The 14,116-nt window shown below is 47.0% G+C and overlaps 1 protein-coding gene across 1 annotated transcript in view; it reads left to right on the plus strand.

Annotated features, from left to right (window-relative positions):
* Tmem132d (transmembrane protein 132D) overlaps nt 1-14,116 on the plus strand; it is a 638,373-nt gene that overhangs the window by 554,528 nt on the left and 69,729 nt on the right. Inside the window, 1 exon segment of the mRNA NM_198727.2 lies at nt 5,265-5,408. Within this exon segment, the coding sequence (NP_942022.2) occupies nt 5,265-5,408 (144 nt within the window).

The raw sequence follows: 14,116 nt of genomic DNA on the forward strand, positions 1-14,116 counted from the left end.
TCTCCAAGTTGAAATTTGTAGACTCCTCTCTGTCTGATCCTTCCAATACCTGATTAGAACAGTTTCCTTGAGATAATAGGTTTACCCAGTAAAGAGACCCAACCAAGACTATGTAAGGTGACTAAGGAGAGAGAACCAAATGCTGTAGAGACATCTCATCTACCATACTGCCGCCATTTGGTAATTGTGATGATTAATTCCAAATATCAACTTGACACAACCTCCATGAGAGTCTGAAAAAAGAACTGTCTAGATGAGGTTGCTCTATGTGTTTGCCTGGGCAGGATTGATTTTTTCCTAATTGAGTTGATTAAAGCAAGAAGACCCAGCCCACTATGGGCAGTACTTCTCCCTACGCTTGGGTCTTGGGCGAGCACTCAGTAAGTCTATATATGTGCATTCTCTCCCTGCTCTCTCTTGCCTATAGATGTGATGTGACCATCTCTCTTAAGATCCTGCCACTATGACAGACTATAACAAGAAATTCTGAGCTAAAATGAACCCTCCCACCCCTAGGTTTCTTTTCACAGAGCATTTTATTACAGCAACAACAATGAAACTAGAACGGTGGGTTGGATCTAAAAACCATTCCATTGAGACCAGGTTACATAGTGCCCTATTTCAATACATAGAAAAATGTTCATAACATGGGCAGGAGAATTGCTATTGAAGGCACAGAAATGGGCATGGGGAAGGGAGTGCTTGTAGAACATCCTTTCATGAGGTATTGAGTAGGTGTGATATTTTTAACAGAACATGTGCGGCTTTGATAAAAACAGTTAAATTCACATTAATAAAAATATTAGAGCAGGTGGGGCTTGGTGGCACAGAGAAGCCAGCCTAAGTGGCAGGCTGCTTTGGTTTTCAAACTACTATTGCTCCCCATTAAGTGGAGCAACGGTCTTATTTCAGGGTGGCTGCTGAAGTGTGGGATTCTCTTAGGCTACAACCACTGAACCCAGGCACCCAGGCACTCGATGGAGGAGAGAGTGGTTTGTAAATCTGTACATGTCACAGGCGTCAGACTGAGTGATACTCCCTGCTGGCGAGAAGAGGCACGAGGCTTATTTATGGCCCTGCAGTCTTATTGCTAATTAGATCTACTCTATCTCTGTGGTCATCTAATAACTCTCTTGTGTTTAATGTGGTGTCCATGAAAAGTTCCCAACTCATCACCCTGACAATGTTTGCTGCTATTTATTTATTTATTTATTTATTTATTTATTTATTTATTTATTTATTTATTTATTTTTTAGTGGTGTGTGAGTCCAGGGTGGTAAGAACTTCAGAAAGCAAACAAAAGGCAAAGAGTGGGTGGTGACTGATCACCGAGCTTGTGAGGTTATTGATCTTTGATGGGAAATAGAAAGCTTTAAGGAATCAACCACACCCAGGAAGAACATCCCGCAGGGAATGCTGGGTCACCAAAATGACTTAGAACAGTGGGTCATCAGACACTGTATGGAACAAATTCTGAGTCTTGCAGCAGTCAGGAGAGACCAGCTTATGCGGCAGTAACAAGTCACTTCCAAAGCACACTGCTGTAGGACAAGAAAAACCTGCTTACTTGTCCTCCTGCCTCCCTCAGTCAGCAGGAAGCTCCTCTCCGCACAGCAACTTGGGAGATCCCGGGAGGTTGGAACCTGATTCTTCAAACTTGTGCATTTGCTGCAATAAACCCTTTGATAATCTCATATATGTATAAAATGTATCTTGATCGTACCCATCCCCACCCCAATTCCCCTCCTCCCCCAGAAGGTCCCCACCCACCTTTTAAAAATAACACTCCATGTCCATGAAGGCTGCTTACGTGTTCGTGAATAGGAGACACTCTACCAGTGGCTACATTCCTGATGAAAAATGGCTCCCTCTCCCCAGGAGGGATTCAGCAACTATAAATAATTCCTCAGCTTGGAATGGGGCCTCATGGTCACCTTCCCTGTTCATGATGGAATGTCGTCTGGCCTTACTTGGCTCTTGGGAGGGAGTTGATGTGTTCATCATCCATGTCTTGTCCAGAGGACAGAATTCCATAGCTCTTCTCTCCATCCGCTAGCTCTCGCATTCTTCCTTCTTCTCTTACCGATATTCCCTGAACCTTATTCTTGGCTGACATATGCATTGTCATCCTAAAAGACAAGGCTTTGGAACATTCCACACACGCACACACACACACACACACACACACACACACACACACACACACACACACAACATGCCATTAAACACACTTCAAAGTTTTACTATGTGTATTTGTGTGTGCATACAACTAGAGTTGCATGTGTGCATATGTCTGTGTGTTTGTGTATTCATTGGACAGTAGGGGATTGATATAAGGCTGAGCTCTCACAGTCTCCCGTTCCCAGCGCTCTGAACAGTTCTGCATCTCTGTGTTGACTGTTACCCGCTGCAAAAGAAACCTGTTTCACCAAGGGTAAAGAGATTGGCAACAGCCCTGATCGCCATTTTGCTAGCAAAATGGAGACAGGGAGACAGCTATCATTTCTTACAGTTGATAATAATGCATGTAACTGCAAAGGAAGCATCTATAGGATGGAGCTAGCAAGGTGGCTCAGTGTAGGAAGGGCTTGCAGCCAAGCCTGACAATTTGAGTTTGATTCCTGGGTTCCACATAGTAGAAGGAGGGAACAGATTCTTATTATACATTGTCCTCTGACCTCCACACGTGTACATGGCAAATGTGCCCACTCCACACATAGTCTCACACACACACACACACACACACACATGCACACATGCATGCATGCAACCACACTTGAGTGCACACACAAATAAACATGCATAATAAAATTTAAAGTGTGTTTAGTGGCATATTGGGGCGGGGGGCTGTGCATTGGCTTTGAGTTCAGGAATGTTCCAAAGTGGAGCCTTGTCTTTTACAATGAGAATGACATATGTCAGCCGAGGCTAAGGCTCACCCAAAGGAGCTGACATGCCGTGAGGCGCCATGGGGTAGGGAAGAAGTGTGTCTTACGTAAGAAGTAGGATTGCCATAAGGAAGGTGGTGATGTCACTTGGGGATAGCCTCCATTCTGTCTTCTGGCAGACAACTCCCACAGTTCAGATTCCACACAAAAATCAAATTCACAAGGCTATTTACAAACTAAGTCACAAACGAAGGTGCCTCACCCCCAGAACCCCCAGAGCTTGTGTTTAGAGCAGGGACACCCTGATCCAATGGCCACAAGTCAAAGTAAAATGGCAGCTGAGTCAGGTGATACCCAGCGGACCCTGCACACAACCATCTCCTGTCACTCTATCAAGAAGGGCTAGGCAGGCACTGACTTCCCAGAATGCAATGGGGCCTGTTGCTGAAAGGCCTCATGGGAATGCTGTCGGAAAAGGGTAAGCTACGGTTGGAGGCTCTGGCTCTACAAAATGCAGGGTTCCTCCTGGCATGGCAGCTAAGTCCCAAGAGTAAGTATCTCTGGGAAAAAGCTAGGTGGACTCTGCATTGCCTTGTATTGCCTCACCTCAGAAGTCACCCAGTTGCCAGCTATTGTGTGTAGTGGGTAGGGTGCAAGCACAGTCCTGAGAGAATGTGTGTGGTTGACATGGACGGGTTGGAGCGGGGGCTATGTCAAGGAAAATGGCAAAGCCATCCAGGGATGAGATTCAGGAGAACTGCAAATCCTTCTGGCCCACAGGTAGATGTTGACAGTGTCTGTGGTGTATGTAGTGTGTGCTTCCCCACAATAGTTATGGCCTGAAGACTCCTCCCCTAGAGAAATGGATCCTACTGACATTAGCTAAACCTGCCTCCTTGTTCAGCTATCAATAACAATCCTGCCCCCTTGTTTACCTGTATGCAATAACCCCACCTCCCTGTTCAACTTTATATAAACATATATACCATGAATTGTACCGGCTGGTTTTGTGTGTCAACTTGACACAAGCTGGAGTTATCACAGAGAAAAGAGCCTCCCTTGAGGAAATGCCTCCATGAGATCCAGCTGTAAGGCATTTTCTCGACTACTGATCAAGCAAGGGGTGGGGGGTACAGCCCATCCATTGTGGGTGGGGCCATTCCTGGGATGGTGGTCTTGGGTTCTATAAGAAAGCAAGCTGAGCAAGCTAAGAGAAAGCAAGCCAGTAAGTAACATCCCCCCATGGCTTCTGCATCAGCTCCTGCTTCCTGACCTGCTTGAGTTGCAGTCCTGACTTCCTTTGGTGACGAACAGCAATGTGGAGGTGTAAGCTGAATAAACCCTTCCCTCCCCAACTTGCTTCTTGGTCATGATGTTTGTCATTGAGACATGAATATAATAAACAAGGGGCTGTGACTTGGCCATCAGAGAGCCCAGTCCCCCCGATCCCAGCTTACCCTGTGTCTGTGTACTCACCTTTTGTTCCTTCCCTCTCTACACTGTAGGGTCCATCCCTGAAGCTGTGAAATCTGCATGGTACCTTCCGTCATGATTAAGGATAGCCAGCCGAGTTTTCAGCCCAGCTTCCTGCCCAATTTCACCACACCCTGCAACTAGGGCACATGGTGACCTAAGGACAGATCTCTTGTTCCGTCCCTCAAGGGAACGTTTAATGGCAAAAATGCGTGGTTTTGTGAGTGCATAGGAGGAAGCCAGTTAGTTTTATGCATACACGTGCTGCATTGGAGTGACTGTGGGTGTGTGATTTCAGCCACAATAGCATTCACAGGCTAGAACCCAGGGAAAGCCTGGAAAGTCGCAAGAAAGTGAAAGGAGAAGAGAGAGAAGCAGGCAAGGCCATGCCCATCTTCTCTCTGGCATTGCCCATCTATGCTCTTACAGTCGAAAGTGTTGTATATAAGAACCATCTAGGTCACTAATGCAAAGATCGAGAAGCTGAAATTCCCTATTTAAGTCTCACCTTCGTTTCTCCCTAGCTTTGTGACCTTGGGTACGCCAGAAAACCTTCCTGTGCTACCTAAGGAACAGGAATGTTGCCTGCCTCATTTGGTAATGTGAAGGATCAGTACTTGCAGGGCTCTTACGAGGGTGCTGGGTACATGGTTACAGATTCATGTGTGTTTGCCAAACACAGTGTCATGAATTCACTCCGTCACTGTCCCCATCACATCCTCCCTACAAAAATCCAGGTGTGGACAAAAATGGCCTCTTGGCAACTGCCTGTTTTCAACATTTGGCTTCCTGTGCCCAGGTGAAAGACCAGGCCTTTTGCAGGGAGGTAGGACGAGACATCCTCACATTCAGGTGACAGGTCATTTGGAGATTAGGTAATGGACAATGTGTTTGTTCTTCCAGGAGGCAGAGATCCTGAACACGGCCATCCTCACTGGGAAAACAGTGGCTGTCCCTGTGAAGGTGATCTCAGTAGAGGAAGATGGCACAGTACAAGGGCTGTCGGACTCGGTGGAGTGCAGGTCATCCGATGAAGATGTGGTTAAGGCAAGTGGATAGTTCCTTACCCATGTGGAAGCCCATAGCTACGTGGGCATGGGTGTTTTTCCCCACTGGGGATCTGTGGGGTCTGCAGGGTTCCTGCCACTCTGGTTTTCCTGCAGTTTAAATCAGAAGTGTCTCCCAACCCAAAGCCAAATAGGGTACACTCGGCTATAACCCATGCCTAGGCTGGGAGGCATTTCTTCTGTGCCTCTATCACCAACATGGTTTTATCCTAGACCCTGGGAGGTGGCAGAGAGATGTGGAGATCACACACCCCTGCCCACCCAAGACTGATGACAGAGGTTTCTTTCTGCCCACTTGGGCTGAAAAGGTATAGAAAGAAGAGACCTGGACTGGTATACGTGCAGCCAAGCTTCATGATGCATTTACAGCCAGATGGCTGTGTGAAATCAATAAAGGCATAAAGTTGATGATTACAACCAACTTTGATTTACAAAACCAGCCACCGGAGAGAGGAGTTGACTCCCAAACCCTGGCCCTCCCACACAATTGTACAAGAGCGAGGGACATCACACACTATGCCCATCCCTTTGTTCTGTTCCCTGACTCCATTCTTCCTCCCAAGCTCTTCTTTCACTTTTTAAATTGAAAGCAAAAATGATCCAAGGCAAAAGCATGCTGGGAGATGCCTGAGGGCAAGGAATCCAGTCTGGCTGTGCCAGGACTCTCCCAGCAAGGTTCCAGACAGCAGAATGGAGTGGATTTTTATAGCTGCCATGACCCACTCCACAGTCAGAGCCATGGTGACAGATGTCTCCTCGAATCCTCAGGGTGAACTATGAGGGTGAGGGAAATTTCTAGACATTCCTGGTGTTCCCTTCTTACCAAATCCAGAAAGAATAGCACACAACACCCCAGGGCTTCTGGACAGGGGTCTCTGTAGCCTACTTGCTCAGAAGGGAACCTCCACGAGCATCTCTAGTGACTTGGGAAGTAATCAAGAAACACAAATAGAATCTTTGCTTAGGGCTAGTTTCTGCTTAGGAAGCCAGGACCACCAGGAGGCACACTTACCCAGAGCTGAGAGAAGAGAGATCTGCAGGAGAAGGACACAGTAGTGTGGTACTTTACATAACACCCCGTCCACTCCAACCTACTTCTTCCAGAACCTTCTTTAAAGCACACAGCCAATCCTTCAGTGTCTCTGGTCAATGTCTGACACATCTTTGATCTCTCTCTCTTTCTGACTCTCACTCACATCCAGTCTTCTACAAACTTTTCGGGGGATTCCTTTCCACACATTCACAGCCAACAGCTCTTCTCTGGGATGGGTCTCATTCTGGATTCTAGATCAAGGAATGACTTTCCCTTCCCAGTCCCATACTGTCCCATGCCCACATCCCTTCACCACCTCTCTTTCAATTCAGCAGCTAGGATGGTCAGAGACAACCCAACAGTATCACTCAAATACCGAGAACCATCCGGTAGCTTCCCTTCTAGCTCAGACTACCCAGGCTGCACACCTCACAACCACAGTTTGATTATGCAACTTTTCCATCCATTCCAGTCACCCAGAATCTCCATGGTTTATTTGTGGCCAAGAACCCCTATAACCACCTCTACATCTATCTCTCCCCTAGATGACTATGTGGACTGAGCCCTCACTTAACCTCCCACAGAGTTCTTTGCTGCCCAGAATGTGTAAAGTTGTCATGGATACCCACCCCTGCCTTTCCCACCTGTTAGATTTTTATTCATATACAAATACATAATGAAATGTGTACCTATACACTACGTGTCATGCTTAGTTATTCGTGTATATTCGTATGTGTATATACTACTATGTTTATTGTTTGACCTCCCTCATCAGAATATCACCTCCACGAGGGGAAGATGTTCCAGTTCGTTCTGTCCTTGTTACGCTCCCATCACTTACAAGACCTCACACATCATGAGTGACTCACAACCCCTTGAAAGGCCAATGAATGAGTGACACACAGCTGCTTTTCCAGTGGTGCTGGAGTACCTCCTGACAACCTGTTGCTTCCAAACAGCGAGAAATCGCGAGTGGGACAGAGTGGGTCAATGCTGGGTGTCCTAGGCTCTTGAGTGCTCAAGGCAGACCCAGAGGCTCACATCTCCAAGCCCTGAGAGCCACAGACCTGTTGCTCCAGGCTGTAGAAGCCAGAGACTCAAACTATCAGGACCCAGCTAGCTGGCTTATTACTCTGGGCCTTAACCACACATGTTTGGCAGCTGGTATAACCCTCAGCTTGCAGCAGCAGCAAACACTGCCTGCTCATGTCCCAACTCCCAAATCTCTAATATCCTCAGCTCCTACAGAGGTAATCCTGTGGCTCTTGGACCTGGGGTATCTGATGCCCCAGGCCCATAAGGCTCGCCAGGTCTCTGGAAACTGCATGGCAACAGAGCCTCCTGTTTCTCACCTTCATAGCCTTCCTAGTTTCCTTCACCCTTGACTCTCCCTGCTTCACGTCCTCTCTACTTCTGCCATTTCACATGGTTTCCACTACCTCTGCTTCCCACCATTTCTACCCCTAGACACTCTGGAACTCTGACGTCACCTCTTGTTGCTGTTGCCGCTGCCATCACCACCTCTTCCCTCCTACTACCTCTCCACCATCTACACTTTGTGTGACTGGCATGTTCAGCTCTGCTAACGATAGATAAATAGAATAGCCTTTGATTGACCCTGACGTCGCAACACCAGGGGTGTCATAGGAATAGAATCTCCCAATTGACTGTAAGAGTGAGCCCAATCTTCTTCTATAAATAAAGAGAAACTTATGAGGTATGTGCCATCCACAGGTCTTCTGCTGGGTACCACAGAGAGTGTGCCCTCTAATGCTCCTCTAGCCCTGGTGGGAATGACTACTGAGCTAAACTGAAGCTTTGGGCAGCAGAAAGCCTTGCTCAAACTGCCTAACCAGCTGTGCCGGGAACAGCGCCCCCTGGAGCCGGAGTTGTGCCTTGGCAGCACGCAGCTGTGGTTGCTATGTAGCTTCCACAAGACATCTCATCACAGTATCCAAAGCAGCCTGACTGTACTGAAAGTTGGCCTCTTAACTGCTCAGTTGACATCCCTCTGCTGAAGCAAGTCATCCAGGGCACCAAGAAGGGGGTCTGACAGCGGTCAGTCAGGGAGCGCAAATCACCACAGCCTCTAACATCTTACTATTAGCTTATTTAAAGAATTATAATTACATAAAAATATTCAAATAAATATTTATAGATACATATTATACATCATATATAATATATTGATATACTATAGTGTAAATAAATATTATATTTAAATAAATTATATAAAAAGGAATAAATTAGATTATTTAAAGGAGAAAATAAGCATTAAATATGTTCTTGCCATAAGGCAATATCATTGGTATTAACAGTGCTTTGACAATATTTAATGACACACTGCTCTTAAATAAGAGTCTCTGGGGAAGTGGCTTCATTTTACCTGTCTTGCCATCATTAAGTCAAGAACATCTTGAGTTAAAACATATTTCATACCATCAACCCGAACAGTATACCCTGCCCTGTCTACTGGAGCATTCGCATCAACCCATGGTTGGGCACAACCTTGAAACACACGCTCTCTCTTATGAACGTATTTCAATATTTCATGGAACATTGGCTACCTTCTACAATAAATGTACCAACTAAGCAGAGCCCTGTGGGAAAGGAGTTATATACCCTGTGACAGCTGACCAGGAAGCCACACAGCATCCATAGAGTACCATGTCACATATTGCCAGCCCAAGGGGGAAAAAAATCAAAATTAACAAAATCAAAAAGTAATATTTCTATCAGGTATGCATCGCTTCCCCATTGTCACGTGGTCAACAAATTCTAAGTCAGAGCGTCCTCCCGTTTGACCATCTGTAATAACAAACAAGATGACAGTCAATGCAGTCACAAAACAGCCCTCAAGGGAGAGACTTAAACTAAGACAGAAAGGAGGCTATGTTAGGGACTGTGGCAAAATGCCTGATGAAAGGGATGTGAGGGAGGAAAGGCTTATGACTCATGACTTAAAAAGTACAGTCGATGACGGTGGAGAAATCTTGATGACAGAAGTGAGAGACAGCTGGTCACATTGCGTGCACAGCCAGGAAGCAGCAAGATGAGTGTTGGTACTCGCATTATGAATAGGACTGCACACACCCGAAGTCGGTTTTCTCACTGTGATTACCCCAGGCTGGAAATCCCTTCAAGGATAAACCTGGAGGCTTGACCCCTAGGTAGCTCTAGATTCTGTCAAGCTGACAAATAGTATGTTTTATTTTAATATTTGTGTGTGTGTGTGTGTGTGTGTGTGTGTGTGTGTGTGTGTGTGTGTACGCCCATGCATGCACGAGCACAGAACAACTTGCAGGAGTTCTCTCTCTACTACTGAGTTACTAAGAAGGACTCAGGTCATCAGGCTTAGGGACAAGCGTCCTTCCCTGCATCTCACCAACCTCACAGTCAGTATTAACCAGTCTGCCAAACAGACGAGGTACCAAAGGGTATTAGAGAGAGAGGACACAGCGTTAAGATGCTCAGGGCATACTGGGCATCTGCAGCCTGCAACGATCACCAGTGAGTCCAGATGGCCAGCCAGCAATGGGTCCTCCAGGCCCAGTCATTGGCTCAGAGATAGACAGATTACCCAATCCAAGCAGGTAAGATACGGCCTTGAGATTCTGGGATGAGCCTAGAGAAGGAAGGGAATGACTCCTTGGTCACTCACAAAGATGCAGAGGACCCGAGGGAAAATGGCGGGATCTGTGTTCTGTTTCCCATCCGTCAACAGTCTTTGTGGCTGACACGTGATGCAACGCTCCAGTCCCCCTAACCTCTGCAGCTGCCACTGGGCCACTCTCTACCTCACAGATGGTGACAGTCACCTGGAACACACGGTGCTTTGGTGTCATTTGGGTCCCTTGGATGGGCATCAACCCACCTGTTCAGGCTCTGAGGAACTTCAGGGTAGACATGCCTTCTCCCTTTGCTGCCTTGGACACTTTCTCTTCATTAGTGTCCTTCCTGCCTCAGTCAGAGACCCAATAAGCTCCTGTGTCTCACCCGAGCACACGACCAGAGCCTTCTAGTGGGAAATCCATAGGCAAACCGACTCCTAATGCTTTGTAAATCACACAGGGCTCCTGTTATCACCCCATTATGTCCCTGGACATGGCCTTTAAGAATGCCCGGGGTATGTTATTTTAGAGAGCATGGATTTCCTAGAAGTATCTCTGATATTAGCAATAACATCCAGTATGACCCTCAGGGGTTAGAAACCATGGGAAATCCCACCTGTGTTAACTTACTTTCCTCTCTCTCTCTCTCTGTCTCTCTCTCTGTCTCTCTCTCTGTCTCTCTCTGTCTCTGTCTCTGTCTCTCTCTGTCTCTCTCTGTCTCTGTCTCTGTCTCTCTCTGTCTCTGTCTCTCTGTCTCTCTCTGTCTCTCTCTGTCCCTGTCTCTCTCTCTGTCTCTGTCTCTCTGTCTCTCTCTCCGTCTCTCTCTGTCTCTCTCTGTCTCTGTCTCTCTCTGTCTCTCTCTGTCTCTGTCTCTCTCTGTCTCTGTCTCTCTGTCTCTCTCTATCTCTCTCTGTCTCTGTCTCTCTGTCTCTCTCTCCGTCTCTCTCTCTGTCTCTCTCTGTCTCTCTGTCTCTCTCTCTCTTTCTCTCTCTCTCTCTCTCTCTCTCTCACACACACACACACACACACACCACACACACACACACACACACAATGTCATAGACCACCGGTTCTCAATCTTTCTAATGACCATTCAATACAGTTCCTCATGTTCTGGTGATCCCCCACCATAAAATTATTTTTGTTGCTGCTCCATAACTGTAATTTTGCTACCGTTTATGATAGTAACGTAAGTATCTGATATGCAGAATGTCTGATATGTAAACCCCCAAAGGGGATCACAACCCATAAAGTGGATCCTAGTGTGAGTGTAGAGCTGTGTTACCAGATACACGTTCTCCCTGCCTCCCCTCCTCCCTTGCATCCTCCCCCTTTGCCTCATTTTCCTTCTTTCTACTCCACTCTTCATCTGTATGGTTTTCATAGTATGGAGCTGTGTCTCTTTCATAGCCATATGGGCAGGGAGGTCAGAGGCAGCTTGAGAGAGTCTGTTCTCTCCTTTCACGTTATGGGCCCCAGGAATCAAACTCCGGTTGCCAGGTTTAGTGACAAGAGCCTTTATAATGGCTAAGCCATCTCACAGTCTCTTCTAGTCTTTTGAAAGCTGCCCGCCCTCCTCAGTGCCTCCAAGCAAGCTCACAGTCAACAGGAGAAAGTGTGCCTTCCAGAACTTTTCTTTATAAAGCCCTGGGGTGAGTTCTGATTATCAGTATTTAGTTTCCCTCTTATCCTTTAGCAAATCAGGACTTCCTAGGGATTTCGCCAAACACCACATGTTCCAAACCACATTATCCCAAAGACACACTTAGAGTTGGGTCCCCTGGGCAGATCTCTGAATGCAGCCTCCAAGGTAAAGAGTATAATCAGAGTGTCTCTGTGGTTGCTCAGTGGGGGATGGATTTGGGGACTAGGGGGGATCTTAACAGAATCTAGGAAGCAACATGTAAGGCAACTAAGTGTGGGAAGCCAGCCAATGGGAACTCATCACTTCCTTCAAGAGCCTGTACCACCATAGGTTCAAGAATTCATTTCCAATATGGACAGCCCTGCTCAACAATGTCTCCTGTTACCAGCAAAGGGAGCCCAGCTCCAGCCAGTCCCAGCTGGGCACAGACCACATTCAGTTATGTCAAGACAGCTCAGAGTCATCAGGCCCACCCCGGCTTCTCCACAGAGATGTTCACTGGCGGGAGACTATGCAATAAAGCTGTAATGCTCTCCCAAGGCAGGACTATGCGGACATCTTTTTTCAACGAGGGCAACCCACTGCTGAGAGGCAAGAAGTGCGGTCCTGGGAACTGAAGCAGGTTATTTAGCACAAGCCAGCTAAACACCTGTGGGAATAGAAGGGGGCGCGGATTTCAGGAGAGTGCTCAGTACCTTTGGTAGGTACTTTGGATTTGGGGTTCAAAGAGCCGGCTTGTCTGTACAGTAGCCTTGTTCCCAGGGAGAAGAACGTGGGGTGCCCGCCTGCTGAATGGCTTTCTCTTTCAAACATCCAACTGGACTTCCAATCATCTGCACAGCCACAGAGATGCCACTAGGAGGGACAGAGCTCATTAGTCTCTTCCCAGTTGGAAGGCTCTGCACTCCCCCTCCGTCCCCACTGCAGCCCCTCCTTAACTCTCAAACCAGTGCATGGGTTTTTGTGTCTCGCTGCGAGTGCCTGCTGCCTCCTTTGAAAACCTCCTCTGTCTTCAGCAGCAAGGCACTCAGGGAAACAGGTTGGAGGAACGGCTGATCAATATTTACACACGAATGTGATGTTCAACACATCGATGCAGAAAACGAGCGTCTCTCAAAGTCTTCCAGGAGTGATGAATTTGTCTGACATCCTTGTAGACAGTCTTCCATCCATCTAGGCAACGAACCTTTATTAATTCTTTGAGAACTTCATATATTTGTGTGTGTGTGCGTGTGTGTGTGTGTGTCCATGTTTGCAAGTGCACATGTACACATGTACACATCCGTGTGGAGGCCAGAGGTCAATGTCACATGTCATGCCTTGTTTCTTGAGGCAGGGGCTCTCACTAGGACCCAGATCTTACAAAGTTGGTAGGCAAGCTGGCCAGTGAGCCCCAGAGATTCGCCTATCCTCACTTCCCCAGTGGCAAATGTAGTCCGCCGTACGTACATATCTGTTTACCTAGGTGCTGGAGATCAAGTAAAGATCCTCAGACTTGCAGAGCATGGAACTGTATCTCCAGCAATAAGGGGTGGTTGTTTTTAAATCAGCCCCCAACACTGCGATGCACCCTGTGGCAATCTGTAGGGAGATTCACCCACTGGACACAGGAGGCCACCAAGCTTGTCTCCCTCCCATTCAGGAGAGACTCAGCAGGTGCAGTAGGCAGAGGGTTAGGAGGAGGGAAATGAGCTATGTCGTGTAAGTTTGCACATAGCCGGACTCTGTTCACACCTGAATCCTGGCATCCCATGAGGACACTAAACAGAGGTAGAGTTTTCAGGAGTGACCCAGTAACACTCAATTGTTTGAATCGCTCAACTGGAAGAACATATTTCTCCCCGTATCGTGACCCATTTGAGGATCTCCTTTCTCCGCACCTGCCTGTCAATTGGTTTCTAAATTTCATGTGCAATTGCGGAACTGCTGGTTGGCCATTTGACCCAGATCTGTGGCGAGTAAAGGGAGACAAAGATGTCAATAAAATAATGAAAACAGACATTGTGGCAGTTTAATTGCTGGGAAGTTGCTTTATAGCAGATAAGCCTCACCTGCTTTATCCTTACAACCACATCAAGAAATAGTTGTTTTTGTTCTTATATTTCCTCTAAGGATAATGGAGCTTACAAGGGTGTTAATACATCGCAGAGATGATCATCCCACCATGGTCCCCACTTCCAGATGGGGCAATGGTTCTTATATTTCCAATAGGGAAACTGAGGCTCAGAAGGGTGTTGCTACATCTCAGAGATGATGCTACACTCATAGTCCCCATTCCCAAGCTGGGCATTGGAAAACCATGTCTGCCAAGGAACAACATTGGCATAATTTGTTGTGGATTTAATATGAACTTTCCGCTGTAGGGTCATGTTGTTGAACATCTAGTCTCACAGACAGTA

This window comes from Rattus norvegicus, chromosome 12 (genome assembly GCF_021556685.1).
Source record: "Rattus norvegicus strain SHRSP/BbbUtx chromosome 12, alternate assembly SHRSP_T2T, whole genome shotgun sequence".
NCBI lineage: Eukaryota > Metazoa > Chordata > Mammalia > Rodentia > Muridae > Rattus > Rattus norvegicus.